Source organism: Eleutherodactylus coqui, chromosome 5 (assembly GCF_035609145.1).
Source record: "Eleutherodactylus coqui strain aEleCoq1 chromosome 5, aEleCoq1.hap1, whole genome shotgun sequence".
Classification (NCBI taxonomy): Eukaryota; Metazoa; Chordata; class Amphibia; order Anura; family Eleutherodactylidae; genus Eleutherodactylus; species Eleutherodactylus coqui.
The window spans coordinates 130,632,410-130,659,713 of record NC_089841.1 but is presented as its reverse complement, the minus strand read 5'-3'; the positions used below and the strand labels follow the sequence as shown (position 1 = coordinate 130,659,713).

The following is a 27,304-nucleotide window of genomic DNA, read 5'->3' as shown; positions in this document are numbered from 1 at the left end:
AGGTAAAGGCTTATATTTAAAGCCCTTGCCACGAAAATCATTGCAGGGGTTGCCGGTATCCCATTGCTTTCACTAGCAGCAGCAGCGGCCCCATTGAAAGCAATGGGCACGGAGCTTTGTTCACGTGTTGTTTTACACAACGCTTGTGTAAATGAGGCCTAATAGTTGAGTTTTGTCCATTAACAAAATGCAAAGTGAATGAACAAAAGAGAAACCTAAATCAAATAAATACTTGGCGTGACCACCCTTTTTCTTCAAAACAGCATCAATTCCACTAGGTAAACTTGCACAAAGTCAGGGATTTTGCAGGATTATAGTCCGGTTTATGACAGGTGATAATGATCTTCATTTTCATATGTAGGTTGAAACACCGACATTAACTGAAACAGAAACAAATGTGTGGGAGGCTTAAAACTGGTATAATCTTACCTTGCAGCATTTTTTCCACACCTGCCAAAAGCATTTGCAAAGTACTCAATGCAGTATGTGTAGTTATTTCCATCATATTCGATAATGATGTCACTATGATACGATGGATACATTTGGTAATATTGCTACCATACCACTAATCCTGGTTATAAAATTTATAGTGATTACCTGTTCTAGACAATCCCTTTTGCTTGAATGGACCCCTTAATGATAATCTGATCCCATGCTATGCTGTATCTTGGACATCGAGTGTTCAGCTATAATCTGTTGGAAACATGGCAGCACAAACCACATGAAAAAAGAAACATCACAGTTTTTGAACTCAAAATCAATGGGCTCCATGCTTTATTAGAAGTGGGGTATGAAATGAGACCCCCTCAGAATTCTAAGACATTTGAAAATGCTTCCTTAACAAAACTGCCCACTTTAAAGGAGTTTTCCGGGACACTAATATTGATGACCTATCCGGAAGATAGGTCATCACTATCGAATTGGTGGGTGTTGAATGCTCAGGACCTCCACTGACTAATTGTTTGAAGAGGCCATGGTGGTTGGGTGAGCACTGCAGCCTCTTCACTACATACAAGACACAGCTCCATCCATTGCATTGTGACGATGCCTGGTTTAGCAGCTCAATCTCATTCACTTGAATGGGACTGAGCTGCTCTCAGACAACCTGACAAAGGATGAGTGAGTACCACCACCCCATCAAGTAGTTGATCGATGGCAAACCCCCACCAATTGGATATCAATGCCCTATCTTAAGAATAGGTAATCAATATTTAAATCCTAGAAACTCCATTTAAGTTGTTAAAAGCCACATCTTGGGACCATAGTGCACAATGACTTACAAAACTGAAGAAAACCAAGGTTAATAACTGTGACAAATAATGAATTTTACATCTGACACTAAATTGACGCCTCATTCAATGTTATAAAATGTGTTCTAGAAAACCTTTAAATTCCACTATTAAGTAGGATAAAACGATTTTAACTATCCTGTGTAAATTGTATAAATAGAAGTTTAGTGGGGTCTTTCAATATAACTTGAGATGATGTTCTTTCTTCAATAGTCAAGCAGTGTTAAATATAAAGTATAATATGGAGCAATAATATGATTTATAGACAAAAGAAGCAATTGTAACGCTTTCTTCCAAAAGAATTTCTTTATACAGTAGTTGCCACTATTTCAGCATATTGTAACAGTCAGTTGATGTTTTCACTTAGTGTAAGATGAAAAAGCACACGGAAGAATCCAAAAGCCTTCTTTCATGTAGAAAAGCCAAGTTCAGCACATGTTTTTTGTAGAAAGGATTTAAGGGCATTTATACACAAAAAGATGGTAAGGATTTGCTGAGTTAATCTTGAGAACCGTATTTTCATACCCACCATGCTATTGTCTATCCATCTGCTGTAACATCTGGGCATTTGCAATATTTAAGAAGACATTATGGGAGTACAGTGGACAACAAAGGATATGTAATTTGATTTGTGTTGTTATACAGGGCTGCAATTTAAGCCAATAGATTCCTCTTCTTAGGAAATTACCCGATAATATCAACTCTTAATCCATTTTTAATTAGATAATGATGTCTGATAATATTTGCTATGATTTTCTTCCCGTTCTGCATATTGATATGCAAAGAAATCCTCGGTGGTAATAGTAATGTATGTAGAGGACATTTTCACTGTGGTTGCTAAAGTATATATACTTTATTCATTGAGAAGTACTATCCACGGTGGTCGGTATCACTTACGGTGCGTGAACATATTCATTGGATTAGCTCTGGTGATTAGATTATGTGCAGAGACTTGTACATTACACCAGTAGAGGATAGAGCTTTTATTCCAAAGTAATCAATTAAGGGGTTAAGAGAAGTTGGGGGGCTCCAAAATAAACTTTTGCACCCGGGCCCATGAGCCTTTAGCCACGCCCCTGTCAATGATTCTTTGTTAAGGAGTGTGCACTGCGATCAGACGATTCCTTCCCATATCTGAAGGTATATGTTTAGAGCGAGTAGTGCCTTAGCCGAGTATCCTCCCGCTCGTCTCCAAAGATTCGGGGGCCGGAGGGGGGCGGGGAGGTCAGGGAGGAACCCTCTTTCCCCCCCCCGCTCCTCCCTGCTCACCGCCGCAACTCACCTGTCACCCGCGCCGGCAGCCGAATCTTTACAGACGAGTGGGAGGATACTCAGCTAAGGCACTACTTGCTCAAGTAGTTAGCCTTAGCTGAGTATACTCGCTCGTCTCTAATTATGACCCTTCACAGATTAGACGTTAGTTAAAATAATTTTTATTAATCTTAGATAAAAAACACGTACACAAAGGGACACAATTGCCACTTGGAGAGAGGAAGGATATCTCAACTCTCTCAAATTGGGCAAACAAGAACATACATTGAACACTTAGGCATACTGATAAACAACAAGAACTTTTTCATGTGAGTCTCCAAGATAGAAGTTGGAGCCAGAGCTATTAGGTTAAGAACCCGATATCATTGGATCCAACCCAATAAACTTAGTCTGGCTGGTTTGCACAGGACAAAGTAAGGGGCGCTCACTGAGTTGAAGTTCTAATATGGTTGTACAAATTGTTCAAATATATGTAAGTGAATTTTCTGATTTGAAGGAAAACACCCACATTTGGAATAAACAATTGGCACTTATCCAATAAAATACTTTATTTGGTTGAAGCACAGAGGTTTTCGTGCCTCAACAACTCTGGGTGTCTGTTGTTATTTATTTGATGTCATGCGATATTGCTTTCTTTTCAGTTGAAGCTTTGATGTTTCAACTTCAAGCTCTAGATGTTTGACATTTCAACGCGTTTCACCGCTGTGTAATTGCGGATCACCAGGAACAAGGAGAGCCTCACAGTTAAACATCTGTCTGGGATTCATTACCCAAAAGAAAAAATGTTTCTGGTATCACCCAGTCTGATCGGACTTGATTGTCCAAAAATGTCTGAGGGTCAGGGGGCACTAAACCTAGTGTGCAACCCATGGACTGCTCAGACACAGTTGTCTAGGAATGTCTGAGAATGGGGAGGCACTAGATCATAAAGTGCAACCCTTGGTATTATGCCACTAATAGATGTGCATATTTCGAGAGTGGAACCCAAGCTATAGGGATCCCTGATAGTTCATCCCAGGGAAATGATAATATCTAATACACTGGAGGTGAACCTAGGGATTGATGCCCTTGGTTATCAGATCAATTTTTCCCTATAAGTGTTGATAATGCATGATAGCGAAATCAGCAGGTATTGTATAGGTGTCTCTGGCCTCCTATAGAAAGCCAGAAGCTACCATTGGTAGGACAGCATAGTCCCAGTCAGCACACAAAATAATAAAAGATAGGAGCAGAGCCTCTGGTCTAATGCATTATGAAGATGAACTACCAAGCTGTGATCTTGTGCTTGTGTTGTACTGCATGATAATAACTAGAATTATACACTAACAAACATATAACTTTCTTTTGTGCAAAGCCGTGAAAGTCATAGGTTTTAATAGGTTTTTCTGTATTTTAGTATTGCTTTCTTATGTGTCAATATGTAATTTACTTATATGCAAATGTCCTTCTTAAACTTTCCAGATATTGATGAATGTCAAGCAATTCCAGGACTCTGCCAAGGAGGAAATTGCATTAATACAGATGGATCTTATGAATGCAAGTGCCCTATTGGTCATAAGCAAAGTGAAACAACACAGAAATGTGAAGGTATGCCGCTAACAGACACATCCAATAGACCGCTCTCCTTACAGTTTATTGAGTTGATATACAATTCTACATAATAGTGTGAAAACGTACTGGAGAAGATTAACTAATCGTGCCGAATATTTAGAAATAAACTTAGATCAGACTGAAAATATCTGTACATGATGATAGAGGTAGCCATCTTGCCTGAGCTGCTTCACTGACCTATAAACAGCAGTTCGGGCATAAGATTTACAATAGCTACATTGACAAAGGAAGCGGTTGTTGGAAGATGAGTGATTGACTTCTATTTTGGGAGAGTTTTGTGGACATGCTTTGTGAAATCTGCAGAGGTAACTGTGCAGGGAGGATGAGGAGGTGAGCTGTGACCATCACCTTTTGTCAATGCTGTGATCCTGAAATAGTGGTATTACCTTTCATTGTAATAATACAGATACGGTAATAAGATATCTGCTGAAATGTAATCTCTGTTAAACAGAAAGTGTCAGCCTAGTGACCACTGTGGAGCCTGCGAGATTTCACAATTATTTAGAAATATATGTCATAACACGGAAAATGAGCAAAAACATCCACAAACATATTTAAAGTGTATGTTTAACATTAAAAACTTGATTTAAAACAATAGGTCATATTCTGATTATACATTCATTTTAAGGACCAAAAAATATACATTTCTTCCATTTTCCTAACAATAATAATTCAGATTTCCATTGTTTTCCAAGTTGGCAATGCTATTAACATTCCTCCATAAGGAACAGTGTATATTTCTATATTCATATTCCCTTAAATGAACTGCAGGGTGATTCTGAGTATTTCGGAGTCCGGTCTGGTGTATGAATTCAGCAAGTGTGGTCCAGGCCAGTTCTCTGCAAACAGAGCTGGTGTACACAGTAAACATGTCACTTTAGTAATGCCAGAAATTCCACATGAACACAGCTGAAATTTGTTAAGTGTTCGGGGTTTGGAGATTATAATAAGTTCATTTGTTGCAGACAGATTCTATTTTTGGGTCAAAAAGTTGAGTTGTAGCTTTCGAAATCTTTGTTCCAAAGTGTTTACTTCATGTATGCGTATTGCGCATAATGCTATTCAAATACATACCTGATAATACACCTGCAACCAAGTGCAAGATTATACTACCAAGGGCAGCTTCAGACGGGCATATGCACAAATACACACATTGCAGCACAACGTATTCGCGCAGTGAACAAAGTTGATGAGGTTGATTTGTGCTCATGCCTGCGCACAGAACTGTACTTTTTTGCGCACATATTCATATGCATGTGCAACACGTCCTCCCGTGGTGCTGATTTAAAGGGCTATTTAGGTAATGAGGTCCAAATGTGTTTTCTTCATGGAATTGTGCAGCGTATTGCAGAATTGTGCTCGTGTGCACTCCTGCCATAAACTCTATGGGGCTCTCGGTGGGCAAATACGCAGGAAAATAGAGCAAGTCCTATTTCTTTGCGCGCATGAAAAATGTGCACGCAAAAATGTAAATGAGAAGGAACCCATTGAAATGAATGGGTTCTATCCTTTGTGTTTTGCATGCGCAATTTTTACATGCACAAAAAGGTGTGCAAATGCGTCCGTCTGAAGCTGCACTACTGCCTACCCCCTACTTGCGATTTTAAGGGCTCCTTCACAGGGATGTATTTGCACCCGCAATACGCAGTGAACAGAATCCTTTTCAATGGACTTGTTCACATGCGCATATTTTGCCTGTGCATTTTCGGCTGCCCAAAAAAAGATACAACATGCTCTTTTTTTCTGCGTATGTCCAAATGTACCTATAGAAGTCAATTGGGAGTGCAGAAATGTGCAAGGAGATGCATGAAACACTGCGGAATTCTGCTTGGAAAAGAACACATCTGAAACTAATTTGCCATTTCAATTGGTGTGTTTTTTGCTTCGCACAAATGAACGTCTTCTGCTACAGAAAAATAAGTAAAATACACCAATACACGCACAAAAAAGACTTGTTCATAGCGCAAAAACATTGCACTAAGGCGTGCACAAATGCGCTTCCGCATGCGAAGCCTCTGGTGTCTCTGTATGCCGAGATTATAATAAGTGTATAACCGAACATACCAATGTAAAACATATCAAACCAGCATCTCTGTCCGTCTTCTATGCTATATCATCTGAGACATTTCATTAACAGGGCTGTAACATTACCCGAGAGTGCACACAGCTAAATCCCTTGAAGATCCAGCCATTTTTGTCATAGATGACGCAACATTTTTTGGCTTTTGTTTTTGCATCGCTGAGTTCCAAGAGCCATTATTTTTTAATTTGTCGACCCACAAAGCTGTATGAGGCTTGTTTTTTGCTGGACAAGTGGTACTTTTTAGGAAGCATTTACTTTTCTGTATGAGGGTTTGTTCTCGCACAGTGAGCTGCAGTTTTTATTGGTACAATCTTGGGTACTTATGTATTTTTTATGGATTTTATTTCTACTTTTGGAGACAAACTGGCCAAAAAACAGCGATTCTGGCATTGTGTTTTATTTTGCTTTATTTGGTGTTCCCCATGTGGAATAAATAATACATTGCTTTTACAGTACGGGTCATTACAGATGTGATAAAAATAAGTATGTATCGTTTATTGGGGGATTTTTTTTTCTTCTTTTTACTATTTCTTTTTCCAACCTTTTTTTTTACTTATTTTTTTTTTTTTTTTTTTTTTTTTTAAATTCAATTTTTATTGACATTTTAAGTATTAAACAATCAATCGACAAACAGTGAACAATGTCTCGGATAGCTCAATAGGTGGATCAAAGCGTACAGAACAGCCATTAACGACATTCAGCACCCATTGGTAATTTCAAGACACACAAGGACAACAAAATGGCCAAGCCACTAGGGGAGGGGGGAGAAACCCCTGCCATTGGGGCGACAGCCCCTTCGGGATCCCTCCCTCCAACCAGCATCATCAACCTATAAAGTGGGGAGAAGGGAGACAGTGGGAACCTAACAGAGCCGGGGGGGGGGCGAGGGGAGGGAGGGAGGGGGGGGGGGACCCAGGGGGGGGAACCCAGACTCGCGCACCGCCAACCTCTAAGTGTAGAAAGGGGGACGTAGCAGCCAGTAGCAATCCGGTTAAGGGCGACGCCTCTGTATCGGGGAGTTGGTGAGGCGCCGCGGGCCTGTGAGCAGAGGGGTCACTCCATCAACCCTCAGTAGGGTAGTATCGCCACCCCCCTCGTGAGAAACGGGTGAGCGCCTATTCCCCCTACCCGCCAAGACCGACAGGCCTCCCTCCCACCTCAGAGATCAGCCCTAACAGCGCGCCATGAGCTCCATGTCTTCAAGAACTCCTCATGAGAGCCCCTGGAGTAGCTGGACAATTCCTCTAAATTTGAGAGGAGATCCACTTTCTCCTTCCACATTTCCAGGGAAGGGGGGTCTTTACGGAGCCAGAGACGTGGGATAAGCGATTTCGCCACATCCAAAAGGAGCGCTATTAATTTGTGCCTCTGCGGATGGAAGGCAGCCGACGGCTTCCACAGGATGACCACTTCAGGGGAAAGCACCAACCCTGGTAGGAGCTTGCTCAGCACACCCCCAACGTCCCTCCAGAAGGGTTTCAACACCGGGCATTCCCACCACAAGTGTAAGTACGAGCCCGTTGCCGAATCACATCTCCAGCAGGAATCTTTAGATGATAGCTTGTGATCATAGAGCCATTGGGGAGTCCTATACCATCTCGATATTAATTTATAATGTGACTCCTGTGCTGTAACACAGGGCGAGGCACCGAAAGCATTCTTGAGTATGACTCTGATATCCTGTTCTGAGAGAGAAACCTTGAGCTCCTTCTCCCAGGAGGTGATGAATACTGGTTTATTGTTACCCGTAGGGGATATAAATTGTTTTCGAATAGCCGCCAGTTTCCTCCTAGAAGCGTTGTTATCGGACAAGGTTTTCTCAAAGTTAGTTAGCGGTCTAGTCGACCTGTGTTGAGTTAAAAATTTTTTAATGACTTCTGTCATGTGTGCTGTCACTAAGAATGGGAGGTTATGACTAGGTGCTAAGTCCTTTAGGATCTCCTCCGGGGGGGAGATGGGCCCTTGTCTGTATGTCCGCTATTTTTTTGTCCGATAAGATCTGCCAGCAGCCGGCCGAGCAGGGGTCCAGGTGCAAGTCTACTGTCTCATGAAGGGCGGTCAGGGGGGTAAGCGGAGAAGGAAGGGGAGCTAATTTGTCACCTAGCTTGTGCCAGGTCTCCAAGGTTCCTCTGAGGAGGGGGCAAACCAACCTTCGCTTCCGCAGAATCCGCGCCGGGAACCATAAGTCCTGGGGGAGAGTGGGGCCATATGAGGACAGTGCTAGCTTTTGAATTAAATGGTCTTTAGAGGGAAGCGCTAGCTCCATCCAGTGGCCTAGTTGGACCGAGAGATATAGAGCCCTTGGATTAGGAAAATCCATTCCCCTGTCAGCCCTTCTCCTTTCAAGCAAACTGTGGGCCAATCTCGGTCTCCTACCCCTCCATACATAATTTAGGATGATCGAGTGCAAGGACTTGAAAAAGGAGTTGGGGATGTGAATCGGGAGGAGACGCATTTTATATAAAAGGATTGGGATGACGTAAGACTGTAAAATATTCTTTCTCCCCATCCATGACAAGAAAGAGAAGTCATATGAGCGCAGAAGACCCTTCAGCTTTGTCAGGAGAGGGGAGAAATTAGCCGAGAACAAATCCTCTGCTCTTCTCGTGAGCTGTATGCCTAGAAAATCTATATCTGTTGTGGTCCACGAGAAGAGGGAGTTAGCCTTTAGCGCTCGGCAACGATTTGCCGGGATCGAGATGTTGAGGACCTTTGACTTTGAATAATTTATTTTAAAATTCGAAAGGACCCCAAAATCTTCCAAAAGCTCAGTGAGACGCGGCAGACCCTCTTCGGGATTCGTGACCAGAAAGATCACATCATCAGCATAGGCTGCTAGTGAAAGGTGAGCCTGACCTACTTTTAGTCCCTGAATAATTGGATCAATTCGGATCTTCTGCAAAAATGGTTCTAGGGCAAGGATGAATAAAGAAGGGGATAGGGGGCATCCCTGTCGGGTGCCATTACTGATATTGAATGGGGGCGAAAGAATGTCATTTATCTTCAGTCTGGCATGCGGGGACGCGTACAGGGAGAAAATGGCCGAGATGAAAGTGGGGGGAATTTTAAAATGGGTCAGGACCGAGCGCATATATAACCAATTGACACGGTCAAAGGCTTTTTCGGCATCTGTGCCTACTAGAGCCAAAGGTATATTTTGCTTTTGGGCGTGCCTTATTGCGTGGAGAAGTCTGACGCAGTTATCTCTTCCCTCTCTGCCCCCGACGAAACCAGTCTGCTCCTTGTTAATAAGGGATGGAATAAATTTTTCCAGCCTTTTTGCAAGAAGTTTAGCCCACAATTTTACATCGAAATTGATAAGGGATATCGGCCTATAACTTCCACAGGCCTCCGGATCTTTATTGTCCTTATGAATCAACGTGATATGCGCCTCTTGCGCTTGTTTGGGTAGGGATTTCCCGTCGAGAAGGGAGTTAAATAAATCCGTTAGCTGGGGGACTAAACAATCTTTAAAGGCTTTATAGTACGTGGCCGATAGCCCATCGGGACCTGGGCTTTTGCCCGAAGGGGAGGAAGTCAGAAGGTCTTCAACCTCCTGAGAGGAGACTGGTCTCGTCAGGGACACCCCCGCCTCTTCGTCTAGACTGGGCAGGCCTAGCCCACTTAGATAATTTTGTATTTGTGTGTGGGCGTTTAGTTGCTCGTCCGGGGAGAGGGGTAGGCGTATGTTATATAATTGGGAATAGAACGCTTGAAACTCAGCCGCTATGCCTTCCGAGGAGGTGATCTGAGTTCCCGTTCTGGTCTTTATTGAGCTAATGAGATTTCTCTTACGGGCTTTTTTGATAAGGGAAGAAGTCCATTTACTGCCCCTATTGCCCTGAATATAGACTGTTTTTTGTAGGTGTAGATGTTTCTTATTATATCTAGAGTCAAAGTCCTTTTTCAAGTCCTTTCTGAGGGTAGTCAATTTGTCTAACGCGGCCTTACAATGTGAACCCTTAGCCGCCTGCTGAAGCTTAGTAATTTGCTGAAGCTTATCGTCAATACTTTTTTGTAATCTTTTTTTAACTCTTGAGCCTAGAGCTATCAAGAGGCCCCTTGCATAGGCCTTGTGGGCTTCCCAAATCATAGGAGTTGAGACCTCTTGGGAGTTGTTTAGATGAAAGAATTCGTCTAATAGTGAACTAAGGTGTTGCTTGTCCTCTTCCTGATCGAGGAGTGAGGGGTTTAACTTCCATCTCCACTCCCGATGGGAAGGCAGGGATAGGTGCAAGTCGGTGTGAAGCGGAGCGTGGTCCGATATAAGAATAGGATCAATTTTGGCTCCGGTGACAGATTTTAATAGGGAGGAGGAGATAAAGAAATAGTCAAGGCGTTGGAAGGACAGATGTACGTGAGAATAGAAAGTGAAGTCTTTCGTTGACGGGTTAGTGTGTCTCCAGACATCAATCAGACTCAACTCCGAAAGACCGCGGTACAGTCTTCTAAGCTTAGCCTGTGAGATGTGGGACTTCCCGGTTGAGGAGTCCAGGACAGGGCTAAGGGTCAGATTTAAATCACCCCCTAGGAGAATTGGGCCCTCAGCAAAAAGTTTTAATATCTCAAGCTGACTCAACAGCCACGGTACCTGCCCCGAGTTAGGAGTGTATAGGTTTGCTATAGTTACTTTCTGATTAAGAAGCTTACCCCTCAAGAAGAGGACCCTTCCCTCATCATCAGAGTGTTGAGCTTCACAAGTGAAGGCCACCGAGTGATGGAAAAGTATAGCTACTCCCCTAGCAGCTGACGTTGGATGCGTGCTGTGGTATGCCTGCGTAAAATGTTTCCCAGGGAGGGACAAGCGTCTATTTCCCCTGAAGTGGGTCTCCTGTAGAAATGCAATTTTAGTGCCATACCTTCTCAGCAGAAGCGCAATGTGGTGCCTCTTGGATGGGGAGTTCAGCCCTTTAACGTTGAACGTGGTCCATCTTAGTGAGTCGCTCATGTTGAAGCAGGAACAGATGCCACCTAGCTCTGCAGAACGCAATGAGAAACAGACAGAACAAACTGCGTCAGACGGGTGAGAAAAAAAAAAAGGGGAAACCCCCTCTACTGAGTCCGGATTACCTTGCCTGGGTGCGCGAGACCTGGGGAAGGGAGGGGGGGACGGGAGGGAGGGAGGAAGGAAACACTGGGGGTGAACAAAGAGGAGAGGGTATACTCGACAGAGACAAGAGGAAGGAAAGACCTACAATAGGAACGTATCAGAGGGAAGACGAAGCTGCTCTCTCTTGCGAGAGAATGCGCACCTCCCCACGGAGACTGGGTCGTCTATACGCGGGGGGTGCAAGGGGTAGGAGAGGTAAGGAACAGGGATGGGGGAGGGTGTGAGGCGGGTTGGTCGACCCCTAAAAGGTTAAGGATCGATCAACTGAAATCAGCCTGGACTGTGAGGGGTCCAGCGGGGTACTCTTATAAAGGACTTATAGAGAAGAGGTCTATAGGAATGGGTCCCAGCTGAGGCTGGGTCTGGGAGGAGCAAAATCACAACAAAAAAATTAACGTTGCCGTAACTCATAACTTATAACTTAGCAATCTAACAGCATCACGGAGAGCATACGTGTCACACCGTGCTAGTGAGGCACGAGGCGACAAAAGTCCAACCTTCAAATCGGTTTTTGTTCCATATCTCTAACAAGTCTGAGGGAACATGACTGGGCCGTGTGGAAAACAGCCTGACGAAAGGTGAACAGAACCTGCGCCATACAGAGTCCTCAAGTATCTTCAGTGACATGGGTCTCCTTTGTCTTCTTTTTTTTCCCTCTAGGTGACTTTGTGTTAGACGCTTGTTGCCACGCATCAGATGGAGGGAGTTTTGGCAAATTTGGGAAGCCAGGAAGTGGGAGCCAGCAAGGAAGGTCTAGAGGGGGAATTCCCAGTAAGGGCCAGGCCTTGTGTAGGTCCTCAGGGGTTCTAATTGTCAGCCTGCGACCCCCTACGGAAATCCCCAACCCGAAGGGAAACAACCAGGAGTATCGCAAGTCCTTCTCCCTAAGGGCCTCCAGGAGCGGACGCAATAGTCTCCTTTTGTATAATGTGGAGGGCGCCAAGTCTTGAAAAAACTGCAGGTCGTGGCCTCGGAACTTCCACCCTTTGTGCAATCTCGCAGCATTAAGGACAGCAAGAGTGTCTTGAAATGAAAACATCCTGCAGATAATGTCCCTGGGGGGCTCGTTTGAGGAGGGAGGGGGTCTGAGAGCCCTGTGGATGCGCTCTATGCCCATGTGCAGAGAATTTTCAGGTCCCAAAAGAAGGTCAAATAATTCAGCGCCTACCTTAAAGAGGGAGTCCGCATCAAATGACTCAGGGAGCCCCTTTATACGCACATTGCAGCGCCTGTTTCTATTCTCTAGATCCTCTTGAGAAATTAGGGCGCGATTCAGGTGTTCGTGCTGTTCCTTTAACACCTTTGCTAGCACCTCGGCGTGGGATATGATAGAGGAGGAGGACCCCTCCAGGTCTTCCACCCTGCGCCCCAGCTGCTTCACGTCCTCTTTGATCTCGGCTAAATCTGCAATCAGGGGCTGCAGGGCATCAGCAAAAAGCTGCTTCATGAATCCCCTTGTAATTATCTCACTGTCTTCCTCCTCATCAGACGAGGTCTCCCCTCCCCCCTCCTTACTTTTTGCCGGAGCTGCAGCCTCGTGTGACGGCGCCATCTTGGCTGGCGGGCGCGGGGACCGGGAGTCCCGTTCTTTTAAAAAGCGCTGCATTCCCACCTGTCCTTTCGGCTTCCGAGGGGTGCTCAGCTGTTCCCCGCTCCTCTCCTTGACAGATTTCGGCATGTCCGCTGCTTGTGGCTTTAGAAAGTACCCTGTAAGGACACCTCACAGACGGAGCGCTGGTCCTAAGCAGCCATAACGCTCGGAGGTCAGGCTCCGCCCCCTTTTTTTACTTATTTTACCCCAAATATGGGTCCTGAATGTATGATCTTCACATCAACCATATAGTACACTGTAATCTTTCTGTATTTTGCCTGTTAGTGTAAAACAGAAGCAAGACCTAAAAAACCTTCTATAAATGGGAGACCTGGAAACCATTGTTAGGCCCCTGACTGCCATAACAACCCATCAACATGGTGGTGCTTATGAGGTGATAGAGGCAACCCTTTCTCTTTCTCTAACCACTTACATGCCATGGTCAACATGAGTTAAATCGCCCTCACCATTAAAGCAGGGTGTCAGCTAAAAGTCACAACTGCACCTCTACTAATGACATGGATTCAAGAGCTGAGCCCGTGCCATGACAGTGTTGTAAATATACAGCAGATTACACTAAACCTTTGGCGACCGCACAAATATATACACAATATATGGCAGATATCACCAATGTGTTAAGACTTTTTACAGTGGCACTATAAGCCGACTTTAGGCTTACTAACTGGGCCAGGGAGAATGGGACCAACTACTGCTGCCATGTCTAGCCTACTCACATCATTTGCAGGCGACCTTAGCTTCATATGTTCATGAAGTTCCAAGTTGGGTTTCACAGGATGAGATAGAAGAGCAGCGGCAAGTAGAGATAATGCCACATGGTGATGCTTTAGCAGGTCTTTATTGAAGAAACTATTTAAGTAACAGTAGTAAGGGGTGGTCTCTTTTTGTTAGAAACAGCCTATGACATTGGCACTCAGTGCAGCTTGGCTCTATTTAGTCTCTGTCATCATGCTCCTCAGGCATTACTCATTTAGTGGAACTCAGGCTCTCTCACTGGTAACGGCTTGGCACTCTACAGGGATAATACCACTATGCTGACTACATCTGTAACACTCAACCCTCTAAGCAATGCCCCTCTAAGTAACCACCTTCTCCTTAGCAGTGCACTCCCAGACATACTAGCTCAGCTCGTCCATGTCTCACACTGACACCCTGCGCAAACATGCTGGAGTCACCTGTCTCATCCTCAACACAACCACACACTGTGTAGAAACCACTGTTTAAGGCCCCTTATTAACATGCACAGCCACAAAACCCAACATACACAGCCCCTCTTGCCATACTCTGTGTGCCATTACAACTTTGTCAAGTAATTCTTATTACTTTAAGAACTTTTAAATAACTTTTTACAATTCCTTCAGTTTCAAGTGATGAAAAAAGACTAAACACTAACAGGAAGTCCATCTGCTCATGCAGAGACCCATAAAGCACAACACAGATGAGTAATTTCCTGATAGGGTTTCCAGGTTGTATGTTTTTTTAATTAGCTATCATATTCAGTAAGAATAAAGGATTTTTACTTTTTTCCAATTCCAGTCTTTAAAAAACTCCTTCCCTCCTGCGATGCCTGCTGACCTGAGCACTGATTGCATGTTAAAGTTGTTGCAGCCCCCTCTAGACTTAATTCTTACTTTGTGCTCTTTTTAGTGATTAATCATTATGAGTTTTTTAACATAGTAACATAGTATGTTGGACTGAAAGGAGAGTATGTCCATCTAGTTCAGCCTGTTTCCACCCCCCCCCCTTGTTGATCCAGAGGAAAGCAAAAAAAACCAATGAGGCAGAAGCCTGATTATTGAGGGCCTAATATGAGGGAGGTTTCCATGACTATCAGGAAATACAATTTAAAGACCATATACTCAATAAAATGAAGACCACAGTGTGTTTCTTGAATGGTACTGAGCTCCAGTATCAGTCTCTGCACATACATTGGTGCCGCCGGGCTTGAAAACACATTAAAGCAGCCATGGCACTAGATGTAGTATCATGGACTCTTTGTTCTAGCTGATATGCAAGCTTTTAAAAAGTGCCTTGACTGGAGACAGATTCTCTATAACTCTGGTCTGTAACTGATTACATTGTTTTGAAGCATACTCTACTCATGTATTCCATATGCCTGCTAGATTTGAAAATGTAATGAAAATAGCATTCACTGCATAAAGAAACAAGTGGATTAGCTGATCAGAGCAACCAAAAAGATTTTAGATTTAATGGTGTTCCAGCTTGGACAACCCAGCGGGAACTTCCACAGGGGACCCCATTCTACTAGCTAGAACATTTGTTCTGTTGAGCCCAGTCCTTCCCTATACTACATAGCCAATCATTCATTTAAATGGCCATCATGTGATATTACATTTGTATGGCCACCCACAACTTTCACAATTTCCGAAGCTACTTGAGGAGTCTTAATGTTTTTAAAGTGATTGTCCTTCAAAGATGTGCAGCTTGGAAATTGGAAACTTAAGCCAAATGATTGATTATTAGAAACAACTAGGATACTATTGATACGTAAGACCTATCAACTCAGTCATTCTTTCCAAATCAGAAAATCAGTCATGATACAGTAAAACAAACCGTTGGCATGCTTCAATCTTTACACTATCACTGACCTTTGTGATTTATCTAAGTTTACTGTCACATATGAGAATGTATATATATTTGTTCCAGAAATAAAGACCCTGCAAGGTTTTGTAATGCAAAGAGTATGGTGGATCTGCATGAGTATATAGGATTAAGTTACCGTTTCCTTCATAGATATATAAACAGAGTATCTCTGTTCTAAACAATGAAGAAGCAATGACAACTGTGCCTTGTCTGATTCCCCACTTCCCAGACATGACGTACTAGCTGACAGTACTCGCCAAAAGGAGTATTTCTCTGTACTAATGTAGTCTCCAATTAATATAAAAATCATTCAGCTGTTCCAGATCATTCTTGGCATGACACAAATAAACAATCCAAAACATGGATATGAAAGATAAAGGCGTGTTATTGTGTTTTTGGCCTCCTCAAGATTTCTCATTATCAGAGAATGTCAATGAGAAATGTTGACATGGATATTCCAAGTAGCTTAACCTCTTCTAATTGGTATACACAGAGCTTTCATTTTTCTTCAAACTGACAACTGAATCGCCAGTGTGATCAAAAGTTAGTTCAGTAAAAATAAATCATTCTCTTTTCAAGATAATTTTTGCATAGCATGTGTTTAGCACTGCTTCTTTACTGTAATATGGCCTTGGGATTAATAGTGACCCGTGACTAGTAAATTCAAACCAAACCGGAAGCTCTCAATAACCCCTAAAACTGGTGTATAACACTGTCTAAGAGCCATAAAAGCCCTGTATTGCACTTTGAGAGTATTACACAGGGCTATCATGGCTCTTAGACAGTCTTATACACCATTGTTCAGGACTAGTGTTGAGTGAAACGAGCCAATAGAACCCTGTTTCAGGTAGAGCTTTTAGCAAAGTTCTGCCCGAAACAGGGTTCTACTGTTCTGTTCTCTCAACACCAATTTTGACCATGAAACCATATATCCTACATGGAAATTGAATGTTATTTGCATCCTCATGCATTTTAGTTTTCCCTCACTTTTCAAGAATATCAGATACTGATACAAATGAATATATTATGTAGACAACTTTTGCATATCGAAACGGACAGAACCACATCAGAATTAGGCAAGAGAAAAAGCACATAATCATAAACTGCCCTTTCCCCAAATGTGTGTGCGGTTACCTTATAGTGTTGCACATATAGTTGCAACATTAGTATAGGGACGAAAATAATATTTGATAGAACCAGGAGAAATGCTGCCAATGTGAAATTACCGAGGATCCTAGGTGCCAACTTCGTCCAGTTACCAGCATAGTATTGTGGAAAACCTATTCACACAATGGCACAGTGATCCAAACATACAGAAACTTACTTAAATGACCCTAAAAATAAAATATATACAATATAGTACAGGCATTTCTATTTTTATGGGCATTTGATTTAATTTCTGTATGTTTGGAGCACTGTACGTGAATAGATTTTACACAATAGCATGCTAAATTTTGGAATCACTGAGAATTATTTTAAAAGAACTATTTGGTTTTTTTTTAATTATAGAGATTCTCTGGTTTCGAGAAAAATTAAGATAATGAATAAAGAGGGACTGCAAAAAATTTCATTAGATATCATGTGATGCTTCATGTTTCCTTTGATGGTGCTCAAGAAAAATTTTGACACTTGCTAAAAGGTTCCTCTACAGGTTACAGATGTCACTGATTGAAAGAGTCAAACGTGGTGTAAATGCGCTTACACCCATGTGACACCAACCTTAGGCTATGTTTATACTTGCGTTCAGGCAATCCATTTATTATTCTGTCATGGGAACACAGAAACTGAATGTCAGTCATGGACAGATTAATCCTATGATGGCGACAAATGCGTACAACATATTCTGTTGACTATAACTCAAACAGGGGCAAAACTATAGAGTTTGCAGGGGATGTGGTTGCACCCTGGCCCGGGAGCCTTAGGGGGGCCAAAAGGCCTCTCTTCTCCATATAGGGAGCCCAGTACTATGGATAAAGCATTATAGTTGGGGGCCCAGTTACAGACTTTGCATTGGGGCCCAGAAGCTTCAAGTTATGCCTGTGACTCAGCATATAGGGTTTCTTCCAGAATTTTGTTCCAGACCTCATGAGAAGCTCCTATTGGAGCCTCTGAATTTCATGTGAAGGGAACCTTCAACCTTTCCAATCCACTGTCTGACATCTTCCAACATTCTGATTGAAGCCTGTACAGCTCTGATGTTGGAAGACGTCCAGCAAGGTATTCTTACTGTATATTACTGGCCGCTCTGTTGTTGGGGGCCTCTCCCACATGTCATATACTGCAGTACTGGCTCTAGCCAGCAGATGTCGCCATTGTAAAATGGCAAAAAGAGAAAGCACCCTAGGAAACCCTGAATCCAAAATTGGATTGCAAAGGGTTAATATCACATTGTAAAAAAAAGTTATCACAGTAAGACCAATGCCCATGGCTGTATTTGCACTGTGGGATACGGCATGAGTGTTTGCCTCTGGATCCTGCAGCAATTACTCCCCATAGGACATGCAAGGAAAACGCTTTTCCATGGCCACGAGCGGAAACCAATAGCGATTTTCTGCTCGTGGAGGAAAATTGCAGCATGTCCTATTCTAGTGTGAAGCTCAGTGGAAGCTGCCTGGCCTGCTGCAAGTTGCCGGTGCGACTCTCTGCACTGTGCATGTGTGGCGGCGCACCAGCCAGCACCTCTGCTGATCAGAGAGAGAAGACAACTGACAGGTACGCGGGGGTCAATGCCGGGGCACAGGGTCTGATTCCACTGTGAGATTTCACAGTCGGAATCTGACCCGGCCATGGGCATGAGGCCTTATGGTTCTTAGTAGCACAATGCCATTTGATGTGATTTACATTTTAAGAAGGACTCACATAGCTAGTATGTAATATAGCTATAGGGGTATCATATATGTGATATATGTGTAGAACCACGCACAAATTTTCTCATTCAAATGTTATCCTTTTAAAATTACCGGAAAACCTGCCTTTCCGGCCTCATGACATGTACAGTATGATTCCTCGTTAATGGCTTTGATAAAATTAGTTATAAGTAGTACAGGGTTGGGAATTTTGTAACATTTGCTGAGCAGTTGAGTTCCATGGGATTAACTAAAAAGGCATTTCCTTCAACACATTATATTTCTGCTCTTAATGTGGTCAGTTCATGGAAAGGTTTAGGAATTCCTGGACATTGCAAAGTTTTGGAATTTACAACTATTAGCTTTATTTCAAGTGTTTGGCTTTGCATCCCACAATCCAGATTGTATTTCAAAGAATGTTTTTATTTGGAAGAATGAATAGTCTTTTACTAGAACTTGCATATCCTGTAGATTGCAAATTACAAATAGTGTATCTACAATATTATTATACTCTGCCAATTTCAGCAAAACACAAAATAACCCCTTACATTATTTTAGAGTTTAATATAAACCGAATTAAAGTAAAATATTAAAGTTAATAAAAGAAAAGGTGCCCCCCCCCCCTCCCTCCACCAACTCCTTTCATAGAGGGTCAACTAATATATATATCCTAAACTCAGATTTATTTTTTCCATTCTTCTGCTTTTGTTTGCTTGCATGTATTATAGAATACCACAGTTATGTTCACACTTCACTCCTTGTATTAACTATTATTCTCACATTTTATTGTTAGAGCTAGACGGCCCATTCTTGTCTGCTTAGCATTATAACAATTCCAACTTTAGAGAAAAAATTATAAATAGTGGCAATAAAAATACAGTCATTACTGCATTAATCTAAGGATTAAAATACTCCAACACCCACATAATCCTTTAGTAGCTATGATTGTACCAAAATACTTGGATTGAAAAATTGCATTTCACTTCATGCCACATCATCTCCTGCCCTAGACTGCTAGTCATGACTATAACTAGACTAATACAAAACTTTAATGTACTTTAAGGTACAGTATGGGCGTGTACCTTTCTGCAGGTGCCATATTACAGATCTATGCCGACATAGTACAGCTTTGTGCATGAGACTAAAAATGCACACGCTATACGAGAGGCTGCTGATAAGTCTCTGGCTTTACCCAGAAAGAAACGAGATAGGAAGATGAAACTTTACATTTATTCCACATACTCTCCACTGATCTCAACACACTTCTTACATCGGTATTCCAAATTCTGTAAGCCTTGCAGAAAGAAGGATTTCGGTTGTGCCTTAAACCAGTCATCCGTAGCAGCAATGGCATCAGAAATGGTGTGAAATTTGGTACCCTTGAGGTGTTTCTTCAGGTTTGATGATAGTCGGAGGGAGCTAGATCTGGTGAATAAGGTGGGTGGTTAACCAGCTGGAAGCCTAGCTTCACCAGTTTTGATTTCTTTGGACAGCTTGCAGCGCCTTTTGGCCTTCAGAGCTGCCTTCAATTGGTCCAAAAGTTCAATGTAATACCTTGCATTGATGGTGGAACCATTTTGAAGGTAGTCCACTAGCAGCACGCCCTCCTTATCCCAAAACACAGACGCCATCACCTTAGTGGCTGATTTTTGCACCCTGAACTACTTTGAGCGAGGAGAACCACTGTGCCTCCACTCTTTTGACTGCTCCTTGGTTTCAGGGTCATACAAATAAATCCAGGTCTCACCCATAGTGACCAGTTGATCCAGGAAGTTCTTATCAGTCCGGAAACGCTGACCAATGGACCGGGAAGTTTTCACATGCATTCTTTTCTGATCTATTGTCAAACATTTGGGGACCCACTTTGCAGATAGCTTCTTCATGTTCAAATGTTCATGGATAATGACACAAACATGTTCACAAGAAATCCCCATGATGTCTGCTATTCCTTTAGCTGAAATTCGCCGATTCTCCAGTATGAGCTTGTGCACAGTATTGACGATCTCTGGAACAACAACCTCTTTCGGTTGTCCAGGACGTTCCTCATCATTGATGCTGAAGTGGCCCGTTTTAAATTTGGCAAGCCAGTTCTTAACTGTAGAATATAAAGCGCATTGATATGCCAATGTCTGCGACATATCACCATGAATATCCTTCGGGGACTTTCCTTGCAGAAACAAGAATTTTATCACTCCTCTGCTCTCATTTGCTGTGAATATCGCCTTAGACTCCGCCATTTTGTTTTCCCACGTGCCTAGATCACTGTGGCCATAAGCTACAAACACAAAATTTTGAAAACATATATTAGACACATAAGGCTTTCATGTGATGTAACATTCGTTACCATAGAAACAGAAAAAGAACACAAAGCCAAAGACTTACCAGCACCCCCTCGTAGCTAATTTCCATTCCAGGAGACAAACTAAGGCCTCTTTCACACGAGCATAGCGTTTTCACGCAAAATGCATCTCGTGAGAAAAATTGCGGCAACGCTGCATTGTCGCAATCTAATTCCAAAAAGAATTAGCGTTTTCTTGTCCATTCACACGAGCGCATTGCGTGAATGGATGCTGCAGCTGCGCTCAGCAGAAGGGCTCTATTTAACTTAAATTGCAAATTAGAACCAGCTGTCTTCTTCAACGAATGCTGGAGCAGGTAAACTCCCTCCCCCTCCCTTTTTTCAGCTCCTGTAGCAATCTATGGGAGCTCCCTGCCATATTTGGCAAAAGATAGGTCCTGTCATATATTTTGATGCTATGAGGAAGAATCACGGTTGAAAATCGTCAGCAATCTTCAGTCGGGATTTTTTTTCGTGGCTAAAAAAATCGCTCATGTAAATGAATAGTTTGAAATCCAATGTTTTACGTGGTAGTGATTTTCGGATGATGCTTCTTGTAGCTGATAGCTGCAAAAAAAAGCTTGTGTGAAGGAGGCCTTAGGCAAAATGGGTAGAGTGTACAATCTATGTGTTGCTGATGTCCACAGTCAGATTCAAATAACCTCAGTGTTTCAAGGAACTGGTTCAAACCATTGAGTCAGTGGGGCTTATTTACTAATACTGTCTAAGTCTGACAAGCGTTTTTTCGCACGCACCTATGTGCGCACAAAAAAATTGCATGTATTAGAACCATTGGTTTCCTGTGCAGTGTTCACATGTCTGTTTTTTACAAAATACTCGCACCTGCAAAAGAAAGGACATGCATGCAGCGGCAAGGTCCATGCTGCATGTAAAGATTCTCCGTGGAGAGTCCCCTCGTCACTGAACACTGTGACAGCACTGTCACAGTGTTCAGTGATGATGAGACTCCGCATGGGGATAAAAGAATCCCTTGCCACAGCTGTCACAGCTGCGGCAGAGGATCGTGATGTTCTCCCATTGCTTTCAATGGGGCCTGGGCTGCAACTTGAATTCAATGAATGTCAGAGCACTGCCTCTGATCGGCTGAGTGCTGTGACCAATCACAGGCAACACTCAGCTGTCATTCAATGAATGGATGAGTGCTGTCTGTGATTGGCTGAGCGCTTAGCCAATCAGACCCAGCACTTTCAGGAGGCAGGGATTTTTAAATCCCCGGGCAGCAGAAAGTGCTTCAGAGCAGTGCCGGGGAGCCAGCAAGAAGATGCACTGGAGCCCCAACAGCGCCGGAGAGGTGATGTGTGTATGTATATATATATATATATATATTATATATATATATTTTTTTTTTTTTTCAGCAGCTAGGGATGATTTTCAGGTGTAACCCCGAAAATCACTGCAGGGGTTACCTGCATGCCATTGCTTTCAATGAGGTGGCTGCAGCGCCAGCCCCATTGCACGCAATGGGCACAGAGCTAGAGTCAGGCACATTGTGCACATCCGTGCAGCAAAATTTTATGTCCCAATAGGTGCGCCAAAAAAAACGCTCATCTGACTGAGCCCTAATAGTTAAAGACAGTGCAAATGTAGACTAGACAGTCTTAAAATGCACCAGATTTTTCAGAGTAGCTCTGCTGAATGATAAGTCTGGTGAATTTTAAGACTTTTTAAACTAACTTCATACCACCTTTAATTTGGCTTAGTTTACAACAAAAATTGTGCCATTTTGGTGCAATCTTGGTGCATGGTATCACCTTCTTTGCTACAAAGAAACTACAAAGTGTCTGAACGTGTCTAAAACACATTGTTAGGGCTTATTCACACAAGCGACTATCGGCCACCGTTCACGTCTGGCCGATATACGCTAGCATCTGATGCATTGGATTCCAATATAGCCTTGGAACTATCTTCCTGGCCTGACTACGGCCGCTGCTGTAGACTCCTATGGGAGCCAATGACAGCGGCCAGAGAAGGGAGGTGGGAGGGAGTTTAGCAGCGTGACTACTAAACTCCCTACCCCTTCTCTCCTCCACTCTGGTTCTTTGCAATGGGAGGGGGTGGGACAGGGGCAGAGCTAAGCTCCACCCCCTCCCATTGCTGGCTGCGGACAAGGGGCAAAGAAGGGGTGGGAGCTTAGCTCCGCTCCCTTCTGTTGCTGACAAGGGGAGGGGGTGGGAGCTTAGCTCCGCCCCTGTGCCACCCCCTCCCATTGCAAACAGCCGGAGGGGAGGATAGAGGAGGTGAGCCGGCAAGAGGGAGGGAAGGGGGACACAGCTTAACAGAGCTAAACAAACGCATATACGCCGGGCCCATGCATCACATGGCAGCATATATTGGCCGGCCGTAAAAACGCTGGCTAATATACGCTCATGTGAATAAGCCCTTAATGACACAAAGCATTATCTGGTGCAATTTGTCAAATTTTCAATAGTAAATAAGCCCCAGTGTGCATATTTCTTTTGTGAATCTGAATAAAGATAGCAAAGATGCTCCTCTGAGACATTTTATGATCTTAGTAAAATATATGCAATCTATTGAACAATAAAGACTATGCTTCTATTTAAGGATTAATCACATAATACTATTTCTAAAATTGCTTTTCTCTGAAGTTGTAGATCTAGAAACGATGTTTATTCGATAAGTGTTTCACACAGGGTTTCATCTAATGCTCGATGTGTTTTATTGAACCCAACAGACATTGATGAATGCAGCACTATTCCTGGGATTTGTAATGGAGGAGAATGTTCCAACACAATTGGTAGCTATTATTGCATTTGTCCACGTGGATATCTCACATCTGTTGATGGCTTGCAGTGTATCGGTAAGAAAAATGTGCATTCGTTCATTTGTTTGAGAAACATGAGAATATTTGTCAGAATAAATATTTAGCATGTTTATAGAGGGGCGGGGGATTTGGTTTTGATGATGTTGCACACATTGCGTTTGAAGAGAGCAAGAGTTTATCATGAGCCCTTAAAGGGGCTTTCTGTTTGCTTGTTTTTTGGACTGGATATCATACAATTTTCCAATATAGATGTATTTACATAGCTTACTTATATCAGTGCAGTTGACTGCTTTCTGCTGCTAGGATTCAAACCTGGAAAATCCTGTGCCCTAGGTGGCATTGGAGCCCTGCTAACCCAACTACTGATTTTGGCTGGAGAACTTCTTGCTAACCTGTTGCCCCTCACGTTTTGGAATCCTTGCTTTGTTTTGCATTGATTGCCACATTGGCTCCATCTCTGCATGCCCTTTAAATACCTGGTCCTTCCGTTTCCTTCTTTGCATTCCCCTTAAATACCTGGTCCTTCGTTTCCTTCTTTGTATTCTCTTTAAACACCAGGTCCTTCCATTTCCTTCTGGCAAGATTAATGAGTTTAGTTTTAGACTGGACAAATCTGTTAGAAGGCCCCAGGTAAATCAGGGTATAATAGACAAGTCGGAATTTGCCTGAGGCAGTATAACCCAAATTATGGTATCCCTTTACTAAAAGGTATCATCTTTAGGCCTCATTCACATGGGCGATTAGTTTTTCCACTGAATGCATTGCAGCTGCAATACAAATGAGCGGGCAAAAACAGCAACCAAGTTATGTCTCAAATTCACGTTTTCTCGTCCTTTCATAAGGCCGGGTGCGCTGTGTATGTGCCGCAGTCTGGAATTTCTTCGGCTGGCATAAATCTTCTGAAATACTTCTGATGGCTCAATAGAGCCAGCTGACATGCTTTAGTAGCGCTGGCCACTGCTAAACTCCCTTCCCCTCTGTTTGCCAGCAGCTCCCATAAAAGCCTATGGGAGCCACCAGCTGATTGCCGCCGAAAGATAGGGTAAGACCTATCTTTTCTGGCTGTGTCAAAACATTGGCCTGCGGCCTGCCGATGCTGCCCTATTGTTGTGGCCGTAATGTATTCACATGGCTAAAAATCGTCCATCTGAATGGATACATTGGAATCCACTGCTTCAGATGGTCGCGATTTCTTATCGCAGCTATATTAGCTGCATAAAAACGCTCATGTGAAAGAGGTCTTAGTTGTATGCATTAAAAAATACTCCTCTTTGATGTATACCAATAAAGATGATACCTTTTAGGAAAGGGATACCATAGTTTAGGTTAAGCCCCATTTACATGGGACGACTGTCGGGCAATCGATGCACGTAAACAAATACATGCTCATGTGAACGCACCTACGCCTCTGTGACACTGGCCTTAGCGTATGTTTCCGTGAGGTTGATGCAATTGCATTTTATTTATGTTTTAATGTGTGTGACTTTGGATGATGACCATCTTGAAACTGAATGCCTCCTTATGAGCATCATGAGATTGTTAGAGGTTGCTCATAAAAATTGTAGCATATTGATGTTATTATCTTATAATAAATATAATAGATATGCAGGGTATGGTATCTTCTCATCATGACTTGTAGGAAACCTCAATGTAATAACTTACAGTATGAAAGTCCAATAATAGAAACAAAATGGCTTTTTGCTCTTTGAACAATTTGTGTTGTCATTATAATTTAATTTTATACTGCCAAGTTTGTTGCAAAAATGTCCGAAGTCTTCCTACACTACAGTCAGAAATTCTGTGCCCATCACACGCCTCGATTGGTAAGGGCTCCTTCCAAGAGCGTAGGCACTGATACCCTCGCGATAGCTCCATTTTTAGTGTGTATTGGCGCTTTTAGGCTGCCTGTCAATGGGTGATGATCCGCTGGCGATAAATTGCCTGCAGATCACGCTCCGTAAAGCTTTCCATAGGGTTGCTATGGAAAGCGCTGAGCCAGCGTCCGTGAGCGGAGACTCATAGCAATTGTCCACTCGTGGAATTTAAACCACAGCACGCTGCAAGTGCCGTAATTCTCTGCAGTGGGCCAAAATGCCGGTGATGGCGAGCCGAGCCGAATGGAGAAGATAGATCTGCGCAAGCGCGTCTAAAAAAGCAAGAAGACCCCGAAGTTAGACGGAGCCATGGCAACAAGGACGCCAGCAACGGAGCAGGTAAGTGAATAACTTCTGTATGGCTCATATTTAATGCACGATGTATATTACAAAGTGCATTAATATGGCCATACAGAAGTGCTGAACCCCACTTGCTTTCGCGAGACAACCCCTTTAACTGCAGTTTCTGCACCGCCGGGGACTGTTCACATTGGTGCGGGACACTAGCGCCATAATTGAAAAGGCTCTTCAGCCTAATTATTCCCTGGCGTTATTAATTTTCCCACTAAATTGTGAGGTTCATTGCACAATTTCACAGGAATCAGGTGCGCAAAGACTTCTATGATGCCTTGGATATGTAAATACTGCGTTGGTTTTTTTTTGCGCAGGCGAGATGCACTTGCAAAAGCGATAGTATTAATGAATAGATTGAAAACAATGGGTTCTATTCTCTGCACGATTTGTGTGCATATTTTGCAAACGTGCTGATGTGATTAAGCCCTTATTAGAGATGAGCGAGCACCAAAATGCTCGGGTGCTCGTTACTCGGGACGAAATTATCGCGATGCTCGAGGGTTCGTTTCGAGTAACGAACCCCATTGAAGTCAATGGGCGACCCGAGCATTTTTGTATATCACCGATGCTCGCTAAGGTTTTCATGTGTGAAAATCTGGGCAATTCAAGAAAGTGATGGGAACGACACAGAAACGGATAGGGCAGGCGAGGGGCTACATGTTGGGCTGCATCTCAAGTTCACAGGTCCCACTATTAAGCCACAATAGCGGCAAGAGTGGCCCCCCCCCCCCCTCCCAACAATTTTTACTTCTGAAAAACCCTCATTAGCAATGCATACCTTAGCTAAGCACCACACTACCTCCAACAAAGCACAATCACTGCCTGCATGACACTCCGCTGCCACATCTCCTGGGTTACATGCTTATAGCCGGTTTCACTGAAAGCAATGGGCTGCCGGCGTGCGCGGGATGAATTGTCGGGAAGGGCTTAAATATAGAAGCCCTTCCCTGCAATTCATCCAGAAATGTGTAAAAATAAAAAAAATATATATACTTACCTTGTCCCGGCAGACGGAGTTCAGCGCGGCCTACAGTGGGTGTGAAGGGGGTGTGAGTCAGACCTGCCCCCAGACCTGCATTGAGCACATATAGAGAAGAGAACAGGAATCGCAGATCGCAGATAGGTGCGATCTGCGATTTCTGACTATGGCCTAAGAAGGACCGTTGGGGTTCTTGAAGCCTACAATCACTCCTAACGCTCTCCCTATAGCAGCTCCGGCATCAGCAGCACTGTCCCTGATCTCTGTCAGAATGCATCTGTGGCGAGCCGCGGGCGGGCAGATTTTAATACTCGGGTGACACCTGATCTCGCCAGCCACTCACTGCAGGGGGGTGGTATAGGGCTTGAACGTCGCAGGGGGAAGTTGTAATGCCTTCCCTGTCTTTCTATTTCTATTGTCCAGACAAGCGCGCAAATTTCTCAGGGAAGAAAATGAAAGTAACTCGAACATCGCGTGGTACTCGTCTCGAGTAATGAGCATCTCGAACACCCTAATACTCGAACGAGTATCA

General features: G+C 43.2%; 1 protein-coding gene across 1 annotated transcript in view; it reads left to right on the top strand.

Moving 5' to 3' along the window:
• FBN2 (fibrillin 2) overlaps positions 1–27,304 on the top strand; it is a 225,764-nt gene that overhangs the window by 54,687 nt on the left and 143,773 nt on the right. The window contains exons 7-8 of the mRNA XM_066603160.1: positions 4,023–4,148; positions 23,476–23,601. Coding sequence (XP_066459257.1) covers positions 4,023–4,148; positions 23,476–23,601 — 252 coding nt within the window. The remainder of the gene's footprint in view (positions 1–4,022; positions 4,149–23,475; positions 23,602–27,304) is intronic.